The sequence below is a fragment of the Urocampus carinirostris genome, chromosome 12 (assembly GCF_059441175.1).
Source record: "Urocampus carinirostris isolate Australia breed hairy pipefish chromosome 12, RoL_Ucar_1.0, whole genome shotgun sequence".
Lineage (NCBI taxonomy): Eukaryota > Metazoa > Chordata > Actinopteri > Syngnathiformes > Syngnathidae > Urocampus > Urocampus carinirostris.
In genome coordinates, this window is record NC_142360.1 from 16,940,769 (window position 1) to 16,965,853 (window position 25,085).

Consider the following 25,085-nt stretch of genomic DNA (forward strand, 5'->3'; position numbering starts at 1 on the left):
AAGTATTGAGTAACTTTTTAGCAACGTCGTATTTATTGATTGACCAATCAGATCATCAAATGATCAAAGTCCATCTCATCAACAAAAAAAAGTACATTTAATTTTTGAAGTAGATTAAAATAATCATTGTAATTTGAAGTGATTTAATAAACAATGAAAATAGTATAAATCAAATCAATAAATCAAGCACATTTAGCACCAAATAGTACATTTTTATCTTAACAGGATCTGCAAGTGGAACAACTAGCTCGCCCATGAACTCGAACAAAGGAGACATTGCATATTGTAGCTGGTGTTTGGCACCCTTTTTAAGGGGAGTATGTTCTAATGTGATTTGAGGGGTGCTCCTGCTTTTCGGTGTTTTCATAATCTGTATTGCTAGGCGACATTTTCCATCTGTTTCATCCTTAAACAACTTTTACCCCGCTGAAGTTTAATATGGTCACGTGACGAGGCTACTACGTTTGATTGGTTAAATATGGTAGGAGCCTGCCGGAAATCCCTGCACAATAAATGCACCTTAGCGGAGACAGACAGACGCGTACTTACGTGGAGGGGGATTTATCAGGTAATGAAGAAATGACGTTAATGTTGCCTAATGTAGCGGAGTAAAAGTACTGTTTTTTTTTTTACAAATTTACTCAAGCAAAGGTAAAAGTAAAGGGATTAAAAATACTCCTAGAAGTACCAAATTTCCCAAAATCTACTCAAGAAAATTGAATTGAGTAAATATACTCCATTCCTACCCACCTCTGGTCAGAAGTCACGTACAGACGCTGTCCTACTTACGAACGAAAGCTTCAGTGTTATATTTTTTATGTTTAAGGTTATTATAAGTATGTTAAAGGCTTGTATAAGTAGCCTGTATTGTTTTGTCCAAAAAAAATAAACATTTCATAAAATAATATGCTCTATAAAGATAAATAAAGTAAAGTGTAACTTATTTTTGGAAGATAAGCTTCAAGAGGCGTGTTGGAGAGTGACCGAAAAAAGCAATCCAACATTTTTTCAACCGCATCGGGCTTTCTTATTCCACTTTCATTTGTAAAGAAACAGCTCGCCTCTTCTTTACACTTTACACCAACCATATTGAATGGATGCACGAGATATTAAACAATAAAAATGTCAAAGCTCTTAGCGCGCTGGAGATAGTATAGACATAGACAGTATAGAATGTTTATACATGAACTAGGAAGGGGAATCAGATTTGTTTTCTTCCGGGTGGATGCTGGGTGACCTCTTAAAGCGCCACACGCCGGTCGTGGCAGAAAGAAGCACTACAGTAATGTCCTGTACTCGGAAAAATGTGCACACAAAACAAAATCTAACTTCCCGGATATTTTCCAACAGCTATATCCGGTAGATATCGTATCAACCGTTTATCATAAATCGAATGGTCGTAAGTAGGGAAGCGTCTGTAAGTGCTTTCTCTCTCATTTTCTCTCTGTTTGTCCATTTTGTCTGTCTCTTTCTCTCTCGCTGTCTGTATTTTGCTCCGTCTCGTGTTTTAATTGGGAGCGGCCAGCACATAGTACTTTGTCGAAAACGATTGGACTTACATAAAACTTTTGACGAATGAGTAAAGTTTGGAACAATATTGATGCAGCATATTGAGTTGACCCGCACTGTTTCGTCATTTAAAGAGGCTTTATTAATGGACTTCTTGGTGCCAGAATCAATTTAAACATCATCAGGGATTATTTTGTTGTCCTTTTTACTCCCTTTGTGTCGAGTTTTAGCAATGCATTCACTTGGGTAGAAAAAAATTGTACTCATGAGTAAAACTTGTTCCACTGCAAAATATGGACTTTTACCTCGTAACCAGAAAAATTCAATCATAAAAAAATCAAATTTTTCATATTTTGAGATCTATTTTTTCTGGTCACATGAAAAAAATGATGGTCAAAATGAGGCAAATTTTTCCATTTTCTAATTTTGGTCGAAAATACTTGTTTGCAATGAGCATCTGCTCTACAGTATAAGACCGTTAGCCAACTTTTGCCAGTTTTTTAACTACTAGGAAGGGTTAAATCAGGGGTGTTCAACTCATTTTAACTCGGGGGCCACACGATAGAACAAACATTCTCTCGGGGGCCGGACTAGTAGATTGAGGAGAAAGAAAAAAGATAGAAAGAAATATGAGAAAAAGTGCGGGATGAGGAAAGAGAGAAAGGGGGAAAAAGAGAGAGAGAGAGAAGGTGAGAGACAAAAGAGATAAAAAGAGAAATAGTGAGAGTGGGAGAGAGAGAGAGAGAGAGAAAGAAATCTAAAGACAAATAGAAAGAGAGAGGGAGAGAAAAGAAGAGAGAAGAGTAGAAAGAGAGAAGTGGAAAGCAAGAGAGAGAAACAAAAGAGAATGGGAGAGAGCAAAAGAAGGTAAAAAACAAAGAGAGAAAGAGAGTGAAAGAGAGAGAGAGAGAGAGAGAGAGAGAGAGAGTGAGAGAAAAGGGAGGAATAGAGAGAGAGAAAGAAATACAACTACAGCGTCTTTGCGAGAGGCACCTGGCTTTGACAACATCAAGTGGACACATTTCAACTTGCAGTTTGTTTTTCTCTTGCGCTTCCCTCAGAGTTATCTTGCGGACCGGATTCAATCCCTTAGCGGGCCCGATACGGCCCGCGGGCCGCCTGTTTGACACCTTTGAACCACACTCGCAACCCAGGGGCAAAGTGTAGTTTAAGGCCTCCGCCTTCATATAAATGTTTAAAGGGACAGTGTGTCATTAAGAGCTTCCTGGAGGTTAAAAAATCATGAAAAAACATTGATTAAAGTAAGCTAAAATATATGAAAAATGAAATAAGAATTGCAGAATGAGACATTTACATTTAATTGACACAACATGGGGTGATTGTCCTCATCTTGCTGCTACAGGTTTCTTCATTCCCCTTTGTCTTGTATTGTCTTTCTTTTCTTCATTCCCCTTTTTTTTGCTTTTTGGTTTTATTTTTCGTTCTTTTTTCTTTCTTTTTATCATTTTCTTTTTTTCTCCTTTTTCTTTCTTTATTAAAAGATGGGCAAAAAATGAGAAGAAAGACGATGTGTTTTGGTCACTTTGAGTCTCCATAATTTGTCTACTTTGTGCTTTTTAGCATTCGTTTTCAGGTGAAACATTTAGTGGTCAAATAATTCACCCAGTCCCTTTCATGTAAGTGTAGCCCATGCATATTATAGATTCATTTATGACTAAATGATTGATTTTCGTATTTATTCTGGATTTTTTTAAATATATATTCAAAAATATTTAAGAACAGTGAATTTTATCAGAGATTTGCTAATGAATAAATGGATTTGGCCCATCGTCATCTAGACCCTAGCTTTCGCAACCCCGAACTAAATTGAGTTTGAGACCTCTGCTTTAAACCCTCCCTGAATTAACTCCAACCGCTGGACATTGGTTGAAAAAAAGACTTTCAATAAGAGGTGACAAACACGCGGCCCGTGGGATCAGGCCTGCCAAAGACTGCGAACAAGAAAACGCAAGAGAAAAATGAGCTGCAGTTTTAAATATGCCCACTTGATGTCGCCAAAGCCGTGTGCAACTCACAAGGACATTGTATTTCTCTTTTTTCTCTTCTCATCTTCTCTGTCACCTTTTCTTTTTCTTTCAATCTCTTTCTTCTCGCTCCTTTTGTATTCCCTCCCTATCCTTTCGCTCTGTTTCTTTCTATTTCTCTCTCATACACTCTATTTCTGTCTTTTCTTTTTTGCTTCCTCTTTCTCTCCCTTTTCCTTTCTCTCACTCACTTTCTCCCTCTTTATTTGCAATCTTCCTTTTTTTCTCCCTTTCTTTCTGTTTCTTGTACTCTTTCTCTCCCTCTCTCGTTTTTAATCTTCTCGTCCGGCCCCTGTGAGTTTTTTTCCCTGAGTTTGACACCCCGGCTCTGAAACGTGTCGGCTTGTACTGTTATTGGGGCTTTTGAGACAAAAAACAACAACAAAAAACGATGGAATTCAGGATTGCAGGCTAAAATAATACAAGGAGAGGAGATTGGGGTGAATATTGAATGCAGTGCAATCAGACTTTTTTAATCCCATTGTGAATGCTATAACGAATGTATATTACCAGATGCAACCTGCATGCATTTTACATTTTCACATGGCTTCCCAGTTCTCCATTTTTTCCCTTTTTGGGGGGGGTTGGGCGGTTAGGTAATGGGTGTTTTCCCACCCCAAATGCCGACTGTCACTGCCAAACAGGAAGGCAATGTTATAAATCTTGGTTAGTACAGTACTTTATTAAACAAGGATTAAAACCCTAGACCTTCCCATTCCTGATTGCTTACTTAAGGCAAAATTATGGACGCGGGGACATCAAGCAGACATAAGAAGAAAAAAACAACTTTAGGTTCCGGAAGTAAAAAAATGAACCTCTTGTAGAGTCAATTAAATATTTATTCCGCAAAGATAAGAGCCGCATGACCTGAAATTATACTGGACTGTCTCAGAAAATTAGAATATTGTGATAAAGTTCTTTATTTTCTGTAATGCAATTAAAAAAACAAAAATGTCATACATTCTGGATTCATTACACATCAACTGAACTATTTCAAGCCTTTTATTATTTGAATATTGCTGATTTTGGCTTACAGCTGAAAAAAACTCAAAAATCCTATCTCAAAGTATTAGAATACTTCCTCAGACCAAGTAAAAAAATAATTTTATAACAGCAAAACTAAATCAAACATTTGAAAATGTCCATTGATGCACTCAGTACTTGGTTGGGAATCCTTTTGCACGGATTACTGCATCAATCCGGCGTGGCATGGAGGCAATCAGCCTGTGGCATTGCTGAGGTGTTATTGATGCCCAGGATGCTTCGATAGCGGCCTTCAGCTCATTTGCATTTGTAGGTCTGGTGTCTTTCATCTTCTTCTTAACTATACCCCACAAATTCTCGATGGGGTTCAGGTCAGGGGAATTAGCAGGCCAATCAAGGACAGTGATGCCATGGTCAGTGCACCAGTTACTGGTGGTTTTGGCACTGTGGGCAGGTGCCAGATCATGCTGGAAAATGAAATACTCATCTCCATAGAGCTTTTCAGCAGATGGAAGCATGTAGTGCTCTAAAATCTCTTGGTACACAGTTGCATTTACTCTGGACTTGATGAAACACAGTGGACCAACACCAGCAGCTGACATGGCTCCCCAAACCATTACTGACTGTGGGAACTTCACACTGGATTTCAAGCAACTTGGATTTTGCTCCTCTCCAGCCTTTCTCCAGACTCTGGCGCCTTGACTTCCAAATGAAATGCAAAACTTGCTTTCGTCTGAAAAGAGGACTTTGGACCACTCTGCAACTGTCCAGTGCTTCTTCTCCATAGCCCAAGTCAGACGCTTCTTCCGTTGTCTTGAGTTCAGAAGTGGCTTGACCATGGGAATACGGCTATTGTAGCCCATTTCCCGGACACGTCTGTGAACTGTGGCTTTTGATACCTGGACTCCAGCTTCAGCCCACTGTCTTTGAAGCTCCCCCAAATTCTGGAAGCGGCTCTTCTTCACAATTTTGTTAAGGCTGCGGTCATCTCTCTTGGTTGTGCAGCGTTTCCGGCCACATTTTTCCCTTCCGACAGACTTTTTGTGGATATGCTTTGAAACTGCACTCTGTGAACAGCCTGCTCTTTGAGAAATTTCTTTTTGTGTCTTACCCTCCTGATGGAGGGTATCAATGATGGTCCTCTGGACAGCAGTCAGATCAGCAGTGATTTAGTTTACTGAACCAAGCTGAGTGTTTTTAAGGCTCAGGAAACCCTCGCAAGGTGTTTCGAGTTAATTAGATGATTCAGGTGATTAGTTGAATAGCCTACTTGTATACTTTTTCATGATATTCTAATATTTTGAGATAGGATTTTTGAGTTTTTTTCAGGTGTAAGCCAAAATCAGCAATATTCAAATAATAAAAGGCTTGAAATAGTTCAGTTGATGTGTAATGAATCCAGAATGTATGACATTTTTGTTTTTTTAATTGCATTACAGAAAATAAAGAACTTTATCACAATATTCTAATTTTCTGAGACAGTCCAGTATATTGAATCACACCTCGTAAAAAAATACAATTTAAGGCTCGTTTACTGACAATCGCTAAGTATTTTTGTTTATTAATGATAAAATAATTCAAACAGCTTCAAAAATAGTATGAACACAATTTCATGATGACTACACTTCATTTTACAATTTGCGTGAGTGTTTCTCGTCTGTTTTTCCACAATGCTAAGACAGTTGTTTGAAAACTTGTTTCTACTGTTTAGTTCTGGCACTCTTGGGCTTTTCTTAACTTTCATTATACTAACAATTGTAAATGTCACAGTTTGAGACGTGGTTGGAAAAAACAAACCCAAAAGGAACGTGGACATCAATGAATACAGTAATCAAAAACCGTTTTATTGCTTGCACACAATAAAAAAGATGCATACTCAATGAGATAAATAAATGAATGAAAAGTAAAAGATTGATAAGTGAGTCTTTGAGTAAGAGGGGTTGGTCACCCGAATAATCGGCGCCATTGGAATGTCAGCTTCTTTTGGAGGGTCAGCTTTCTCCTCCCCTTTTTTTGTTTTTTCTCCACCTTTCTTTTCACAGAGACATTGAAATTCTTTCTTCTCTGCCCTTTCTTCCTCCTTCCTTTCTTCCGTCTCCATCATACACGGCTTTTCTTTTGTCTCTTTGGCTGCAGGCTCTGTCTTATCATCCTTTACTTCCTCGCCACCTTCTTTTTCTTTTCTTCTCCAAGAGTCTTTCCTGTCAGTATTTGGTGATGTCTGTCAAAGTAAAGTAAGTAAAGTAAGTAAGTTTTTTGTCGCTGCCTCGCAGTTATCCTGGCTGCTTACTGCATGTTTTCTGTCAGTCAGCCTCCCGTTTTTCCGCTGATTTGTCCCGGTTAGCCATTTTTAGCAGCCGGCTTGTCTGCCTGTGGGTTTTTTTGCCAGTTCGCCCCATTTTGACTGTTCGCAGTTTGTCGTTTCATCGCTGCACCCACCTTTGACAAGACGCCGAGACATTCTCCACAAAAACTACCCAAACTTGGCTTAACACAATTAAAACCTTTTTCACTAGTTAACATGTAAACCAAAAGGGTGACTGGCTTGCCAGGGTGTTGGTGTGCTTCACCTTATGTCAAAGCGTAGGATGTCAAAGATGAGACACACTGTCTTCAAAATGATTTACAGACGCTCCCCTACTTACGACCATACAACTTACAAAAAACGGTAGACACGAACATTTTTTTCGAAAAACATCCAGACATTGCTGTTAGTTAGATTTTGTATTGTGTGCACCTATTTTCGAGTAGAGGACATTACTGTAGTGCTTTTTTTCCGCCATATGGCGCTGTGAGAGGTCACCCAGCATCCACCCCTAGCTCGTGTGTAAACATTTATTCTATATCACCAGCGCGCTAAGAACTTTGACATTTTTATTGTTTAATATCTCGTGCATCCATTCAATATGCTTGGTGTAAAGTGTAAAGAAGAGGCGGCATGTTTCTTTTGAAATGAAAGTGGAATAAGAAATCTTGATGCTTAAGAAAAAAACGTTGGATTGTTTTTTTCGGCCACTCTCTAACACGGAGGAGGACCTCTTGAAGCTTATCTTCCAAAAGTAAGTTACACTTAACTTATTTTATCTTTATAGAGCATATTATTTTATGAAATGTTTATTTTTTTAGTATAAAATTATACAGGTTACATATACAAGCCTTAAACATACTTCTATAAACCTAAAACATACAGAGTACTGTATATTCCGCAAGGCGCATTGGACTATAAGGAGCTGCTAGCCGTATGTTTTTCATATTTAAGGGTGCATTGTTCTGTAAGGCGGCGGCATAGCAACTAAGTGGTTAGCGCGTCCGCGGCACAGTTCTGGGGTCATGGGATTGAATCCAGCTACCAGCCTTCCTGCGGGGAGTTTGCATGTTCTCCCGGTGCCTGCGTGGGTTTCCTCCAGGCACACCGGTTTCTCCCACATCCCATAAACATGCATTTCATGTTAATTGGCCGGTCCAAATTGTCCCTAGATGTGAATGGGATAGTGAGTTGTCTGTCTTTGTGTGCCCTACAACTGGCTGGCAACCAGTTCAGGGTGTCCCCTGCCCACTACCCGGAGTTAGCTGGGATGGGCTCCAGCACCCCCGTGACCCTACTGAAGATAAGTGGTGCAGATAATGCACAGGTGTCAAAAATGCAGCCTGCGGGCCAGATCAGGCCCACTAAGGGATTGAATCCAGCCCGCGAAACAACACTCAGTGAAGCGCAAGAGAAAAAGGAGCTGCAGGTTGAAATATGTCCACTTGATGTTGCCAAAGCCAGGTGCCTCTCACAAAGACACTGTACTTGAATTTATTTCTCTCTCTCTCTCTCTTTTCCACCCCTTTCTCCCACTCTCTGTCTCTGTCTTCACTCTCTGTGTCTCTGTTTTTCCCTTCCTTTGTTGCTCCTTGTCTCTTTCTCTCTCTGTGTTTTTTTAACTTATTTTGCTCTAACTTCCCTTTTTCCTTTTCTCTTTTCCTCTTCCTACCCTTCACGCTTTCTTTTCTCTTTTCTCTCCTTCTGTCTTTTCTATTTCTCTTTGGATTTCTTTCTTCCTCTCCCTTTTTCCCCCCTTCTCTTTTCACGACTTATCTTTTTGTCTCTTTTCTTTCTCACGCTTTATCCCTTTCTCTCTTTCTTTGTCCTGCCCTCTCTCCTTTTCCCTCCCTCTTTCTCTTATTTCTTTATCTCTCTTTTTATTTCTCTTTAATCTACCAGTCCAGCCCCCGACAGAATGTTTGTTGTACCGTGTGGCCCCCGAGTTAAAATGAGTTTGACACCCCTGAGATAATGGATGGATGGTCTGTAAGGCGCTTGTTTGTGTATCGTCGTTGCCCATTTTATGCACTTGCAGTATATATTATTGAAATGTTGGAGCCAAAAATTTGGGGGATCAAACCAGGGCTTTGGCTGTGATAGCGCCTAAACCTAACTACTGGACCACCAGCGATACTGATGACAGATAAAAAGGCATTGGATTTTACCTCATTATCACAGTATCTTTACTTGGTGCCAGAAACAAATGTTAGAAAATGGGAATACAGAAACTCGTCCTGAAAGCTATAAATAAAAACGCAAACTACAATTTATCATCAGATTCACCAAAGTTGTTTCACTCATCGTCTTTTTTTGGTTTCATTTATTTTTTATGTCAATAATATGTGTATTATTTGCCCTCGTGTAGATTTCAGAGGGGATGGTGTCATAATGGTCTGTAGTTTGCAATAGTCTTTGATCTGTGCAGCCCTTTGAAACTCTTTGTGATTAAGGGCGTCACAAATAAACATGACTTGACTATTTTAAGGACCACTTTCTGTTTTCTTCATTCTCTAACGTTCGTCTTGAGTACCGTCAAAAAAAACGTGATAATTAGTCAAAATCTAAAGCCTGTGATCGCTACCACTGGTTAGGTTTCGGCACTCTCACCGTCTTCGACTCGGGTTCGATTACCGTTGCATGCGATGTCTTGCGATTTTGTTCAGCGATGTTGCACAAATACAGTACTGTACATTAAGACCTCGTGTAGTAACGCACACGAATAAATACTGTATGCATTGCCAATTTTATCCACCATTATTTTGCAAAAGAAAGGCACACCAGATTATAAGGTGCATTTTCAAATTTCTGGCCAATTTGGGTGCCACTCATAGTCCTAAAAGTACGGTACAGTAGAACCTCGGTTTTCGAACGCCTCTTAGTCCGAACAAATCGGTGCTCGACCAAAAATTTAAAGAAATTCTTGCTTCGCTGCTCGGTCAAAAAAATCGGAGTTCGAACGCCGGTACGCTAGGGTGCGATGCTGAGCGGGGTACGGGTGTAGATCGTGTAGATCGCCCCCACCCCTCGTGAAGAACTGTTATCACGTGCGCACTTGTTTCTTTTCGCTTTCGTTTTTAATATCGGTGAACGGAGTATTTTAGCCCCTAATTATGCCTCCGAAGAAGGTCGGTGCAAGCAGGACAGGTGAAAAAGGAAAAGTCGTTCGTCCAACTATTGCCTTTAAGGAAGACATAATAGCTAAATATGAAAGAGGTGTGCGAGTTTCCAATCTTTCGAGGGAATACAGCATGGCTTCTGCTGACCACCACAAAGGTAAGAAATTCTATTCATATTTCTTTTCTTTATCCTTTTTTTTTATTTTTACACGTTCATGTTAGCGTAATCTTTCGTACGTAAGATTACGATAACGCGAACGTACGATTAGCCTGGGTTAGCTTTGTTTACGTAAAACATACGTGCCCCCTTTCCAATAAAGCGCTAGCCACTTTTTGTGGAGACCCGGGTGCTAAATGACGTGTAAACGACCTGATTTTTTTTATTTGTACACATTCATGTTAGCGTAATCTTTTGTACGGAAGATTACGCCAACGTGAACGTACGATTGGCCTGGGTTAGCTTCATGTTTACGTTCATGGTAAACATTCAGGGTGTTGGAACGGATTAAAACGATTTACATTACTTTTAATGGGAAAAATGATTTTGGTGATTGAACGAATCGGTTTCGAACGGATTATGGTCGAGAACCGAGGTTCCACTGTATTTCAAAACTAAACAGAAGCACCCGAGAGGCAGGATTTCTAACGACTAATGCCCGTCAGTTGACCTATTATTGCACACCCCGACGGAGCTTTCATTATCGCTGGCGACTTTAATAATGCATGTTTAAGGACTGTTCTTCCAAAATTCTATCAACATGTGAACTGTGCAACAAGGGGTGAAAAAACTTTGGACCGCGTTTACAGCAACATCAAAAACGCATACAAAGCTTCCCCCCTCCCCCACCTAGTAAATTCGGATCACATATGCCTATCCCTTACCCCCTCATACACCCCCATCCGAAGGAAAACAAAACCTGTAACGAGGACAATACAAACGTGGCCTGAGGGAGCCCTCTCCAAGCTGCAGGACTGTTTTGATCAAACTTGCTGGGAGGTATTTGAACACCATGACCTCCAGAAATTCACTGACACTGTTTTATCCTACATCCGTTACTGCACGGATGAAGTCACAGTATATAAAAAAGTCAAAAACTACCCAAATCAAAAACCCTGGATGACCAGCGAGGTGCGCACCCTCCTCAAACACCGCAACACCGCCTTCAGGTCTGGAGACAAGGCTCTTTACGGGGTGGCCAGGGCTGACCTGAAGAGAGGCATCAAGGAAGCAAAATCAGCCTACACAAGGTGGATCGAGCACCTCTTCGCTGGAAATGACCCGAGGAGGATGTAGCAGGGCCTCCAACACATCACCAACTTCAGAGGCCACAACCTGGCAACTGTTGAGGCTGAGGCTTCACTAGCTGAGGACCTTAATCAGTTCTTCGCTCGCTTTGAAGCTGGTAGGCCACATACAGCCACATCACACCCATCAACAACCAGCAGCAACTCCCTCACATTTCAGGAGCACGAAGTCAGGCGTGCGCTGAATACCATAAACCCCAGGAAGGCAACTGGCCCGGATGGAGTACCAGGGAGGGTACTCAGGGACTGTTCCAATCCGCTGGCTGGGGTCTTCACCACCATTTTCAACCGGTCCCTGTCACAGGCGACCGTCCCACCTTGCCTCAAAACCTCCACCATCATTCCCGTCCCCAAAAAGTCAGCAGTGGAAAGCCTCAACGACTACAGGCCTGTAGCTCTCACGCCTGTGGTCATGAAGTGCTTCGAGAGGTTAGTGTCCCGGCACATCAAAAACTCCCTGCCACTCACACTGGACCCCCACCAGTTTGCCTACAGGGCAAACCGCTCCACTGACGACGCCATAAACACAGCACTTCACACCGTGCTGAAACACCTGGACCACCGGGGGAGCTACGTCAGAATGCTCTTCCTGGACTTCAGCTCAGCCTTCAACACCATTATCCCGGAGATCCTGGTGGAGAAACTTGCACACCTAGGACTCTCTCCCTCCATCTGCCACTGGATAATGGACTTCCTCTCCAACCGCCCACAGTCGGTGAAACTCGGTACCCACGTCTCTCCCACCCTAACACTGAACACTGGCTCCCCCCAAGGTTGTGCACTGAGCCCCCTGCTTTTCACCCTCTACAGCTCCGACTGCTCACCGACCCACCCCACAAACACTATTATTAAGTTTGCTGACGATACCACCTTGATCGGCCTCATCTCTGAAGGGGACGAGGCGGCATACAGGGATGAGGTTGAGTCACTTTCAACGTGGTGCTCGGAAAACCACCTCATATTGAACACAACAAAAACAAAAGAACTGATTCTGGATTTCAGAAGGAATGGCAGGAATCCAGCACCACTCATCATAAAAGGAGACTGCGTAGAGAGAGTCCACTCGTTCAAATTTCTGGGCGTGCACATCTCCGACGACCTCTCCTGGTCTGCAAACACCAGAGCGGTGGTAGGGAAGGCCCAGCAGCGACTGCACTTCCTGAGATTGCTCAGGAAAAATAACCTAAAACAGCAGCTGCAGGTGTCTTTCTACAAAGCCACAGTGGAGAGCATCCTAACATACTGCATCACGGTGTGGTATGCGGGGTGCACAGCAGCAGACAGGAAAAAGCTCCAGAGGATCATAAAAACAGCCCAGAGAATCGTCGGCTGCTCTCTGCCCAGTCTGGAGGACATTGCCTGCTCTCGCTACCTCAGCAGAGCAGAAAACATCGTCAAGGACTTTTCTCACCCCGGCCACCATCTCTTCGACCTGCTGCCTTCCGGCAAGCGCTACAGGTCACACAAAGCAAAAACGAACAGACTCAGAGACAGTTTCTTCCCCACAGCCATTACCACCCTAAACAGACACCGCACAAACAACTGAAAACTGTTGCAAAAAAAAAATAAAAAAATAAAAAAAAATACCTCACACGTATGTAAAATGGTACTCACGTACATGCTGTCTGCACTATGTTTGTTCACTGCTCAACAGACACCGCACAAAAACTGAAAACTCGTGCCAACACTACCTCATACGAATATAATGTTACTCAAGTCTTGTTCTTGCACATGTCGACTGCACTACGTTTAATGCTCAAATTGCACAATGTCTGACCATTTCCTTTTTTTGCACTATGATGTCTATGCTTGCACCAATGTATATGCGGACTATTTTTGCACCATGATGACTTTGCACCAAATGCAATATTGCACAACCGTTACGATACAACGTTATCACGACAACCCTGTATGTAACATCCCACATGCTGACATTGTTGTGTAAATACCATGTAAATTATAACTATAGCCTTATTCCCCTTGTTTTATAACATTATCTTCTCTGTTCCTTTATCTTCTTGCTCATACCCTCACTATGTGTAAAACTGGAGTGTCATGCCCAATTTCGTTGTCACAATATGTTAGCCCATTTGTAACAATGACAATAAAGGTATATTCTATTCTATTCTATTCTATTCTAAAAAAAAGCTTGCGGAACTCACCAGGAAGTTGCGGTTTTTAGGCACACAAGCATCGACGAGGAACTCGGTGCGGTCGCAGTTGGAGAGTCAGAAGCGGATCGGGCCTCCAAGGAAGCCTTCAATCGCCCCTCGAGCTCCGCGGCTCTTTTAGAATAGAATAGAGATAGAATATACCTTTATTGTCATTGTTACAAAATGGGTTAACATATTGTGACAACGAAATTGGGCATGACACTCCAGTTTTACACATTCACAGTGAGGTATGAGACAAGAAGATAAAGGAACAGAGAAGATAAGGTTATAAAACAAGGGGGGTAAGGCTATAGTTATAATTTACATGGTATTTACACAAGAAATGTCGGCATGTGGGATGTTACATACAGTGTTGTCGTGATACCGTTGGTATCGTAAAGGTTGTGCAATATTGCATTTGGTGCAAAGTCATCATAGTGCAAAAAAATAGTCAGCATATGCATTGGTGCAAACATAGACAAGAGTTTTTGGCGATGCTTCTCCAGTTGTGTGTCGTTAAGGCTGAGCAACATGGCCAATCGCCGCTCACGTGGGCTCCAGTCACGCTCATCTTCAAAATGTTGTTTTTTTTTTTTCCTAACTTTTTCATATCCTGTGAAAAAAAACACATATTACACATAAATAGGGCATGGAACATGCCTTACTGAAAATTAAACAAACACCAGATGTAATTTTAGATGTATTAATTCAACGAACTACCAATTCAGGGTGTTTCCTGCCCAAAGATGGCAAGGGGTGGACTCCAGCACCCCCGCGACCCTATTTAGGATAAGCAGTGCAGACAATGGAGGACGATTCAACAAACTAAAATATTTTTTTCAGGGTTTCTACAGCTTCAAGCAAGTTTGATTTGTTTTAAGACCCTTTCAATGCCCTTAGAAATCAAATTGAAGACCAAGTCGACAAAAGAAATTAAAAAATAAAAAATAAACTAAAAGGGCAAATATTTCCTGCCCACAAGACATCGTGGCTCGTACACATTAGCTGGCACAGCTTTTAGCCATAGCAAAAAAACTTTCGTCGGACAGCCATTAAATGAGCACTTTCCCATGCTCCAAAGTAAACATTTCTGTCCAAAGTTTCTATGTACATTGTGGTTGATCTCAGATATGCATCTGCTCTGAAAGGCCCGACTGGAACCACATCACCGTTTTGATGGTTCCGTCATTGTGGTCACGCGATGTTGCCACAAAAGTAAATCGGTAAACTGAGAAATGTTACCAAATCTTTTTCATTAAAACAAAAATAAATCGTTTTCGTTCTTTCACATTTTTGAGACTTTTTAAAATTGGATTTAAAACATTTGAATGCCAATGAAGGCCTTGTTGAATAATGATGAATTTTACACCTTTTAAGACTTTTCAGGGATTTGCAGGAACCCTGTATTGCCGTTGCTGTAAATCTTAGCTAAAAGATTGTTAAAGTACTTCTTGTACTAATAAATATCTGACATTTTGGCCAAGTTTGAAAGTATGCTAAAGCTTTAGTATTTTTACATTTATTTTTAAAGCGGCATACAAAAACTGTTGTTTTAGCAAAGTGAATCTTTTTTACAATTATAAAAAAATATAAAGTTTGTATGTAAAATGTGGACGTAGTTTTATTTTTTTAACAAAAGTAGTGTAAAAATGTATTCAAACCTTGTGTGGTTCATAGCAAAGCGCTTTTGGGGGGGTCCTCGGTGACTTGAAAGCACTATATAAATGCAGACCATTTACCCTTTTTGTACATTTATCAAAATAATAATAATAATAATTTCCTTTGTATTGTCATTCTTTGTAAGAACGAAATGTCGATACACCTGACCCGTTGTAGCGAGCCGATGCAGCCGCAGCCAACAGAGGGCGCCGCCATTTTACCAATGTTATAAGTCTTAAAAGTGTGTATATATATTTTTAGAAAATGGGATTTATTGTGAGAATTTTTAAATGCTATTTGTATTGTAATTTCTCGTTATTTTTTTCCTTAACAATCACGTTTAAAGAAACATTCACATCGCAAAATGAACAACTCACAAAAGCGCAAAATGTGTTAAAGTTTGTTGTAACTACTAAATATATAAGAAATAAAAATGCATTACTTAGGGTTTTTATACTTTATTAGAAACGGAGAAAATCAATTAACATAGACATTGGCAAGCGTGAGCGGTTGCTTAAACTGATGACCGAAAAATGAACTTGGCTTCCACGATCTCCCGTTTATTTGTGTTATTTTGAATATTTTATCCTTCTAAAAGTAGACTTTCATAATCAAATCAATTGTTTTCACATCATAATGAGAATACATCTGAGAATCAGCTACTGTACTATAATCACAATAAAAGTAATATATTTTTTATTAACAAATCGCACACCGTCCCTAACCCTAAAAGTGGACTTTTATAATCAATTCAATTGTTTTTACATCATAATGATAATACATCTAAAAATGAGATACTATAATCACAATAAAAGTGATATATTTTTTATTAACAAATCGCCCACCGTCCCTAACCTAACCCTAACCCTTACATTGAGTTTAGCTAATAGATATGAATATTGTAATAATAATAATAACATTTACAATAAGAATAATATATGTTTTATTAACAAAACGCCAACTGGGACTTAAGTCAAGTTTAGCACCAGTGATGATTTTTCGAGCAAAGCGAGTAATCATACAGTAGAGAGTTCATATTTTAAAGCAAACTCCAACTGAATTGTTGGTAAACAGATAAAAACATTTGTGAGGACTACAGCAGGCCGATTCACTGTAAGGCTTCGTTGAGAATATTGAAATTGAAATGCAGTATGACGTTATCCTGATCCAAATTGACACAATATAATTTTGCAGCGTTGTGCAGTATACAAAACATTAATTACAATAATATACAGTATTCAAGTATATCAACTGAAAAGATGTACCACTTTAACACTCGATTCAAAATGCATTTTTGCACAATAAAAGTAAATTACATACCATGTTGACGTGTGCTTTCTGTTTCTTGCTGTTGCAATCTAACTGCGTGCATATATTGAGTCAAAATTTGATTTTGGGCTGCTTTCGAAAATTTAACAATTTAAATAATATACACGCAGGAACCGTTACATGTCAATCAACGAAACATGAAAGAGCCACGACGCTGATTGGCTGGATTTCGTTGAGGCTTGATGGGCGGGCCCAGGTTTGCTACTTGACAACCAATGTACAGCAGATAAAACAGCAAAAACGGTGATTGGCTGGATTCTCTGATGGGCGCGGCCAGGTTATTGGGTAGTTTTTCTTTCAGAGTAACACGTCTTGCTTTTTTGGGTGTTTGCGAAAAAAACAAAGGACAAATGTAAAGTCACATGTTTATATTTTTTCAATTCGAATCGAAAGTTATCCATGTTCAAGGCTGGCTATAAGGTAACCAGGGGCCCATTTTTTGCATTTTTGGACCTCTATCTTGGGAGCGCGTACTGCCCCTAAGCGGACAAAACTAAACCTGCATCCGGTGGATGAAACAGTCAACAGCAAACCATCCTTTATCATCTCATCTCATTCCCTGCACCACTTATCCTCTTAGGGTCGCGGGGGTGCTGGAGCTCATCCCAGCAATCATCGGGCAGTGGGAAGGGGACACCCTGAACTGGTTGCCAGCCAATCGCAGGGCACACGGGGTCAGACAACTCACTCGCTCATTCACACCTAGGGACAATTTGGACCGGCCAATTCACCTGAAATGCATGTCTTTGGAATGTGGGAGGAAACCGGAGTGCCCGGAGGAAACCCACGCAAACACAGGGAGAACATACAAACTCCGCACAGGAATTCCGGTAGCTGGATTTGAACCCACACAGGAGGTTCCCAAGACTTTAGAACTGTGCCGCACACGCGCTAACCACTGCGACGCCGTGCTGCCCACCCTTTATCAATAAAGCTTAAAATAGTCTAAAATTATTGGCAGTTTTTTTCTTTAGACATATTTAATAAATTAAAAAGCTGCATGTTCTGCATTATTATTCTCAACTACAGCTCGTGAATGTAAAATTCATTGTTCTAAATACTCATAGTGAATTCCATTCATTCATTCATTATCTGCACTGCTTATCCTCATTAGGGTCGCGGGGTGCTGGAGCCCATCCCAGCCATCTCCGGGCAGTGGGCAGGGGACACCCTGAACTGGTTGCCAGCCAGTCGCAAGGCACACAGGGACAATTTGCTCGCTCATTCACACCTAGGGCCAATTAACCTGACGTGCATGTTTTCGGAATGTGGGAGGAAAACCAGAGGGCCCGGAGGAAACCCACGCAAGCACGGGGAGAACATGCAAAGTCCACACAGAGGTTTCGATCTCATAACCTCAGAACTGTGCCGCACACGCGCTAACCACTGCGCCGCTGTGCTGCCCTAGTTAATTCCAATAGTATATAAAATATTATGAGCACAATTTATTGTATCTACACATGAACAAATTACATGTAAATTCTGCTTTTCCACAATGGTAGGCCATTTATTTCTTTTTTAATTCCGGCACTCTTGGGTTTACCCAACATTTAGTCATCATCTTCTGTAGTGTGTCACAATTGGGAATGTGATTTGAAAAACCAAACCCAAAAAGCCTTGTGATGCATCAAGAAGACATGTGGGACATCAATGAATACACTGTTCATGTTTCACATTTTTATTGTTCATGATTGGTAAAAGATAATAAATATTCAATGATATAAAGTAAAAGAATAAAAGGAAAATTAAAGAACAAGTCAGTCTTTGAGTGAGTAGGGTTTGTCACCCCACTAAACAGCACCATTTGAATGTCAACCTCTTGCGGAGGAGAGACCGCTTTCTCTCCTTATTCTCTTGAGGCTTCTTCTTTTTCTTCACATGACTTTACGGAGCAAAGCCAAAATGCTGCTCACGCCAAGAAAGGTTAAGAGGACGTTCCTCACGGTGGACTCAAGATTATCTCTTTCTTCAAAGAAGTCCAAGAATCCGTTCTGATGAGCAAAACAATACAAATATGAGTCAAAGGGTTCAGAAATGACACACAGTATAGGACTTAATTCGTGTAACATATACCCAAGCATTGTGTTGGACAAGCCAGGAGCGCTGGTGTGTTAGCAGGTAGTTGGAAATCTCCTGGGCTACAAACTCCACGCGGTGAGCCTGTTCCTTCTCTTTCAGGGTCCGAGACACCAACGCACCAAAGGCCAGCAAGGTGGCAATGCGACCCCAGTTGGTGGTCCCGTCCTCGAATTGACTCCTGGCCACCTCACTGATGAAGGACAAGTCATATCCTCGCTCATCAAGCGAAAGAGAGTTGATGTAGCCTTTAAGAGAGAAGGAAACAAAGATAAGAAAATCTGCACTGCATTTTTTTATTGGAATGCTTGGCTAATACGCACATAAAAAATATAATTGTGCTTTTCTTTTGTTCTGATTTAGGTTAAAATGTCCTTTATTGTATAGTTTATTTTTATTGAGTCCACAGAGCACATTGAGCCAATTGAAACATTTTAGCTACTTTTGCACTAACATTATTAACAGGTTCAATCCATGTTGATGTTGTTCTTTTTCAAAATTCCATTACCGATTTGTGGGTAGGAAGACAATTATAGGCTACTGTGCTTTTATTTTGTTTTTCGTGAAAGTCATTTTTTTTTACAAAATTAAGTTCAATGTGTCAAAACCAAGATAAAACTGGTATTTTAAATTACTGGCAATAACTGATGTTTGCACTTTAAATTGATGAACAAAACTGTGCAAGTTAACTGATCAGACGTAAAAGAGCAACACATAACTGACAAGTGAGCAGGGAATAACTTACAGGTGAAGCATACGTTTACCGTAATGTTGGAACTAATATATGTCAACTGTTTTAGCCCTCGTGTTGTGTTAGGAAATGGCACATTTCCTAACCATTACTAGCAGGTCAATTTTGACCCGGGTTGAACTCAGTCTTAACCACAAAAGAAAGAAGTACAGTATTTCTAATATAATTCAAGTCACATTTATTTGTAAAGCCCTTAGTCAAAAAAACGTCCCTAAGGACTGCACATCTTAACAAACATTATATGCATCTATAAACATGAATGACTAATATTACTTGTAATTACATCTTGCAACCTTAAAACAAGTCACTGGAGACCCTAACACAACATAAGAGTATAAAGTTTGACATTTTTATAATGCAAATGGTAACAGTCGAAAAAGCAATGTGCATGTTAACGGTAGCATGACACCCTTCAGTTGAAGTATTTGACAAACAGATTTAAAAGTAGCTTTAGCAGGAAAAAAAAAAAAAACTAAAAATTAATGCATTTGCTTACCATTAAATCGTAACGTGTACCGTTCCACCAATTTGGTTGCGACCCTCTTCATGGTCGACAGGGCCTTATGGTTCCTTGTAGTGTTAGGGAGACCGGCGTATTCACTGAAAAAGCAGCCGATGAGTTGCCTTGTCTCGGCCTCCAGGACGTCGGGGCCAGCGAGGCTGTGGACCTCTGCCCGGTCTGCAGGCGGCGATGTCGAGGCTTCTTTCACGCTCATCTCCGGTGCTTGCAAATGCATTCTTACCCGTCCAGATATCAAACCAACTTTTATGCTGCGCATTTCAACACTTCAGTTTAAATAATGAAAACGCAAAAACCGTTTCCTGTCATTCAACCTACACATGAAAGAGCAAGGACGCTGATTGGCTGGAGTCCTATCCCATATACGTACGCATAATAATGTGCAGTAAATTGAAAAAGCCAAGACGCTGATTGGCTGGAATCCTTGAGGCTCCCCAATGGGCATGGCAGAGTAAATACGCCAATCAACCTACACATGAAAGAGCAAAGACGCTTATTGGCTGGAGTCCTATCCATGCACATTAACATGCGCCTATTAATGTACCTACAAATCAAGAAGCGAAAATGCTGATTGGCTGGAGTCCTTGAGTCCCCTCCAATGGACGCAGGCAGGGTTAAAACCTGTCAATCAACCTACATATGAAAGAGCCAAAACGCTGATTGGCTGGAATCTTCGATATGGGCGTTATTAAACTGTTCATGTTTCACATTTTTATTGTTCATGATTGGTAAAAAATAATAAATATTCAATGGTATAAAGTAAAAGAATGAATGGAAAATCAAAGAACAAGTCAGACTTTGAGTGAGTAGGGTTCGTCACCCCACTAAACAGCACCATTTGAATGTCAACCTCTTGCGGAGGAGAGACCGCTTTCTCTCCTTATTCTCTTGAGGCTTCTTTTTTTTCTTCACATGACTTTACGGAGCAAAGCCAAAATGCTGCTCACGCCAAGAAAGGTTAAGAGGACGTTCCTCACGGTGGACTCAAGATTATCTCTTTCTTCAAAGAAGTCCAAAGAATCCGTATTGATGAGCAAAAACAATACAAATATGAGTCAAAGGGTTCAGAAATGACACACAGTATAGGACTTAATTCGTGTAACATATACCCAAGCATTGTGTTGGACAAGCCAGGAGCGCTGGTGTGTTAGCAGGTAGTTGGAAATCTCCTGGGCTACAAACTCCACGCGGTGAGCCTGTTCCTTCTCTTTCAAGGTCCGAGACACCAACGCACCAAAGGCCAGCAAGGTGGCAATGCGACCCCAGTTGGTGGTCCCGTCCTCGAATTGACTCCTGGCCACCTCACTGATGAAGGACAAGTCATATCCTCGCTCATCAAGCGAAAGCGAGTTGATGTAGCCTTTAAGAGAGAAGGAAACAAAGATAAGAAAATCTGCACTGCATTTTTTTATTGGAATGATTGGCTAATACACACATAAAACTCTGAATATAATTTTGTTTGTCTTTTGTTCTGACTTCGGTTAATTTTTCCTTTATTGTATAGTTTCTTTTTATTGAGTCCACAGAGCACATTGAGCCAATTGAAACATTTTAGCTACTTTTGCACTAACATTATTAACAGGTTCAATCCATGTTGATGTTGTTCTTTTTCAAAATTCCATTACCGATTTGTGGGTAGGAAGACAACTATAGGCTACTGTGCTTTTATTTTGTTTTTTTTGAAAGTCTCTTTTTTTTACAAAATTAAGTTCAATGTGTCAAAACAAAGATAAAACTGGTATTTTAAATTACTGGCAAAAACTGATGTTTGCACTTTAAATTGATAAACAAAACAGTGCAAGTTAACTGATCAGACGTAAAAGACAGGTGAAGCATACGTTTACCGTAATGTTGGAACTAATATATGTCAACTTTTTTAGACCTCGTGTTGTGTTAGAAAATGGCACTACTAACCATTACTAGCAGGTCAATTTTGACCCGGGTTGAACTCAGTCCTTACCACAAAAGAAAGAAGTACAGTATTGCTTAATATAATTCAAGTCACATTTATTTGTAAAGCCCTTAGTCAAAAAACGTCTCTAAGGACTGCACATCTTAAACATTATATGCCCATCATTTTATGGACAGTTTGGCGGACAATTAGGAGTGCCAAGGGCAGGGCTTGCAACCACGTCATTTTGGTTCGAGCTATGATTTTCGCCAAAGTCCTATTGAATCTTTCCACTTTGCCTTCGCTCTGGGGGTGATAAACACACCCAAAGCGATGTTTCAGCCCCAAAAGGGCCTCAACCTTGGTCATTGCTTTGTTGTTGAAATGAGTACCATTGTCTGATCTAATCAATGCAGGAAAGCCATGTATAATGATTCACTAGAGCTTTAATCACAGACGTGGCGTCTTCCTTGGCACACGGATAAGCCTCTGGCCAACGTGAATATGAATCCACAATGACCAGAAGGAAACGCTTACCATTTACTCTGTCAATCATATCCGTAAAGTCAATGACAATTTCATCTCCAGGCCAGGCCACAGGAGAGAATGCCCCTGGTTTAGGTTTCAATGTCGGCCTGGCATTAAAAGTTTGGCATAGGTCACAGGCCGCCAGTAACTGCCAGACCACCTCTTGTAACGTTAGATGCCACCATTGACGGAGTTTGGGAAGCATTGTTTGAGGCCCCACATGCGCCACTGTATGGGCCTCAGACAACACTGAGGTCCTGATTTGTCCTTCCGGGAGGACCGGCTGACCCCTGAGGCCCACCCAGAGACCATTCGATCGCCTGACTGCTTTTGACGCGATCCATACTGATTTTTGTTCGGGCGACGACTTACCTTGTGCCTCCATGATCTCATCCAGTGCCACCTCGGGGGCCACTGGGAGATCCAGAGGTTTGCCATCCCAAACCACAGCGGAGGATGCTAACATCATCTCCCCCTGTGGAATGTACCCGGCCAGTTCCTTCGCAAGGGCGTCTGCCTTCTCATTACCTTTCGCCACCATGGTGTTGGCTTTCGAGTGTCCCGGGACCTTCAAAATTGCCAATTCGTGAGGGCCCTTGATTGCTTAATACAAGCGCTCCATTAAGGTTTTGTGAGCAATTACATTGCCTTTTTTCCGACGAGTAGGACAAACACAAACACATGAAAAAAAAGCTGATAGGATCGGTACACACACGATAGACATAACGAATAAGGCATACGCCACACTCTCACACCAATAGCGGCCATGACACCATGGGAGGCGCCGACCTGATTGGGGCATTAGGGATTCAGTGTCTTGCTCATGGACACCTCGACACACAACACGGAGTAGCCGGGACTCGAACTTGCGGTCCCTTGGTCCCAAGACAAGTGCTCTACCTCCTGAGCTAATGCCACCTATTCGAAACACATCACAATGAGTCATGATGGAAATGTCGAAATTTGAAAATACATGAAAAATACATAAAAAATGTTAATGTGGGTTGAGCATTGAGGGCCGTGCAGGACGGACGAGAACTCCACAGCGCCACCCTGGTGGCCAACTGCACAACCGCGGAGACCCTCCGCTGCACGTCCCGCTGCATTCTATCCTGACAGTGGGCAATCTAAAAAAAAAAAAAATCTTTATACAACAAGGTTATCACAAAATGTTATCAAATAAATATTTTCTAATCAATTCCCTCTTCAGAGTTGTTAATCTATTTTGGGTTTTAAATCTCAAATTTGGCTGATTTGCCCGGTTCCCATCACTGAATTGATCCACATTCTAAATAATCCCCTCACCAAATAAAACATATGATTCACTGTTTTTTAATTTATTCATTTTATCTTTATTTATCTTTTTAACGATGCATTATCATTTTAGGCCAATCTTTAAGCATCACTTTTGCAAACATTTTCTTCTAGATAGATAGATACTTTATTCATCCCCGAAGGGAAATTCACATTTCCAGCAGCATCCCTGAGCTGAGAACAATACAATAATAAAGCAAAAAGAATACAATATACAAATACCCAGTGTGACGTGCAAATGCCCACTGTAGCGTGTTATATAGAATAACTAAATAGTGCTACACAGAATACATACTGCAATAAGATTCGGTAATATGCAATGTAGGTGGTGTGGTTTACTGTGGGCTTTTACTCTGCCGGGTAGAGTTAAAGAGCCTCATGGCATGAGGAAGAAAAGATCTCTTCAGTCTGTCCGTAGTACAAGACAGTGACAGCAGTCTGTCGCTGAAACTGCTCTTCTGTCTGGAGATAATGCTGTGTAGCGGATGCGATGGATTGTCCATGATTGACCGCAGCTTTTCCAGTGCCCGTCTCTCAGCTACTGTTGTTAGGCTGTCCAGCTCTTTGCCCACAACAGAGCTCGCTTTCCTAGCCAGTTTATTGAGACGAGAGGCATCTTTGGGATCTTTGCTTGTTTATTTATTTTTAATTCCCTTTTAAATCCTAATATCACGTTTACTCTAAAGTATTGTGTCTAATCTTGTTGCATGCATGCTTTCATTAAAAATCTGAATGTAGACTTTTATTCACATCTCCTGTTTAGCATATCAGCATTTTGAATTTCTTGTTGCTAGGATTTCATTGCACAATTTTAACCCATGTAAATGCTTGGTGCTTTTGTCAACCGATATAAAATCAAAGGTATTTTCCTGTTACCTATTTTCCTTAAAGATCCTCCTGATGCTCCTGCATCTGGAGAGAAATATCAACGTTTCCTTGAGAGCATATTCAAAAAATACAATTTTAGCAGTATTCCTGTGTTAAAAATAAAATAATTTACAATCCAAATTTATCAATCTTCCTCGGATTTGTAAACACTTCGTCAATTAACAAGACCCTAATGAGACTTAAAGCAGACCTGTGTTGTTTGTTTTCCCGTCTCACTGACGGCCTTGGACATCTGGCTCAGTCCATTGTGATTTTTACTCGTAATCCGCTGCTTGAATGTGTCCATGTGCCTTATAAGTGCAACACTGACCTTGGTCGTTGTCGGTTTTCTTTTTTTTTTCTTGAAACTGGCTTCAATCAGATCAGTGTCCCCTGCTCACTGGGGCGGCAGTAGCTCAGGAGATAGAGCGATCGTTTTAGGATTAAGGGATCCCAGTTCGAATCCCGGCTTGTCCGTGTTACATGCCGAAGTGTCCTTGGGTAAGACACTGAACCCCCAATACCCCCAATAAGCAGGTTAGCGCCTTACATGGCTGCACAGATCACGGCCGCTATTGGGAAATGTGAAGCACAATGTAAAGCGCTTTGGGAAGTCATTGACTTGAAAAGCGCTATATAAATGCAGATCATTTCATTTCATTTCACTGTTCAAGGACAGCCTGGATGTGCTCCAGTGTCCCCACGACTCTGCTGTTGACAAGCGGCGCAG

General features: G+C 40.9%; 2 protein-coding genes across 2 annotated transcripts; both read right to left on the reverse strand.

Annotated features, from left to right (window-relative positions):
- Positions 1-18,070: 18,070 nt before the first annotated feature.
- LOC148355112 (induced myeloid leukemia cell differentiation protein Mcl-1-like) lies at positions 18,071-20,448 on the reverse strand. Its single transcript, XM_088349800.1, has 4 exons — positions 20,304-20,448; positions 19,732-20,224; positions 18,482-18,732; positions 18,071-18,399 (listed from the first exon to the last, which is right to left on the reverse strand). The coding sequence occupies exons 2-4, from the start codon at positions 20,012-20,014 to the stop codon at positions 18,283-18,285; spliced, it is 651 nt and encodes a 216-aa protein (XP_088205926.1). The 5' UTR covers positions 20,015-20,224; positions 20,304-20,448; the 3' UTR covers positions 18,071-18,282.
- Positions 20,449-20,451: 3 nt separating this feature from the next.
- Positions 20,452-24,744, reverse strand: LOC148355113 (induced myeloid leukemia cell differentiation protein Mcl-1 homolog). The gene is made up of 3 exons (XM_088349802.1): positions 22,930-24,744; positions 20,865-21,115; positions 20,452-20,755 (listed from the first exon to the last, which is right to left on the reverse strand). Exons 1-3 carry the CDS (start codon positions 22,940-22,942, stop codon positions 20,729-20,731), a joined length of 291 nt encoding a protein of 96 aa, XP_088205928.1. The 5' UTR covers positions 22,943-24,744; the 3' UTR covers positions 20,452-20,728.
- Positions 24,745-25,085: the final 341 nt, after the last annotated feature.

Coding starts and splice junctions, on each gene's coding strand:
- LOC148355113 (XM_088349802.1), bottom strand. Junction 20,756..20,864: donor TTGTCCAACACAATGCTTGG/GTATATGTTACA, acceptor ACTTCTTTGAAG/AAAGAGATAATCTTGAGTCC.
- LOC148355112 (XM_088349800.1), bottom strand. CDS start 20,014: ATGCGCAGCATAAAAGTTGGTTTGATATCTGGACGGGTAAGAATGCAT. Junction 18,733..19,731: donor GTACACGTTACGATTTAATG/GTAAGCAAATGC, acceptor TCTCTCTTAAAG/GCTACATCAACTCTCTTTCG. Junction 18,400..18,481: donor TTGTCCAACACAATGCTTGG/GTATATGTTACA, acceptor TTTGCTCATCAG/AACGGATTCTTGGACTTCTT.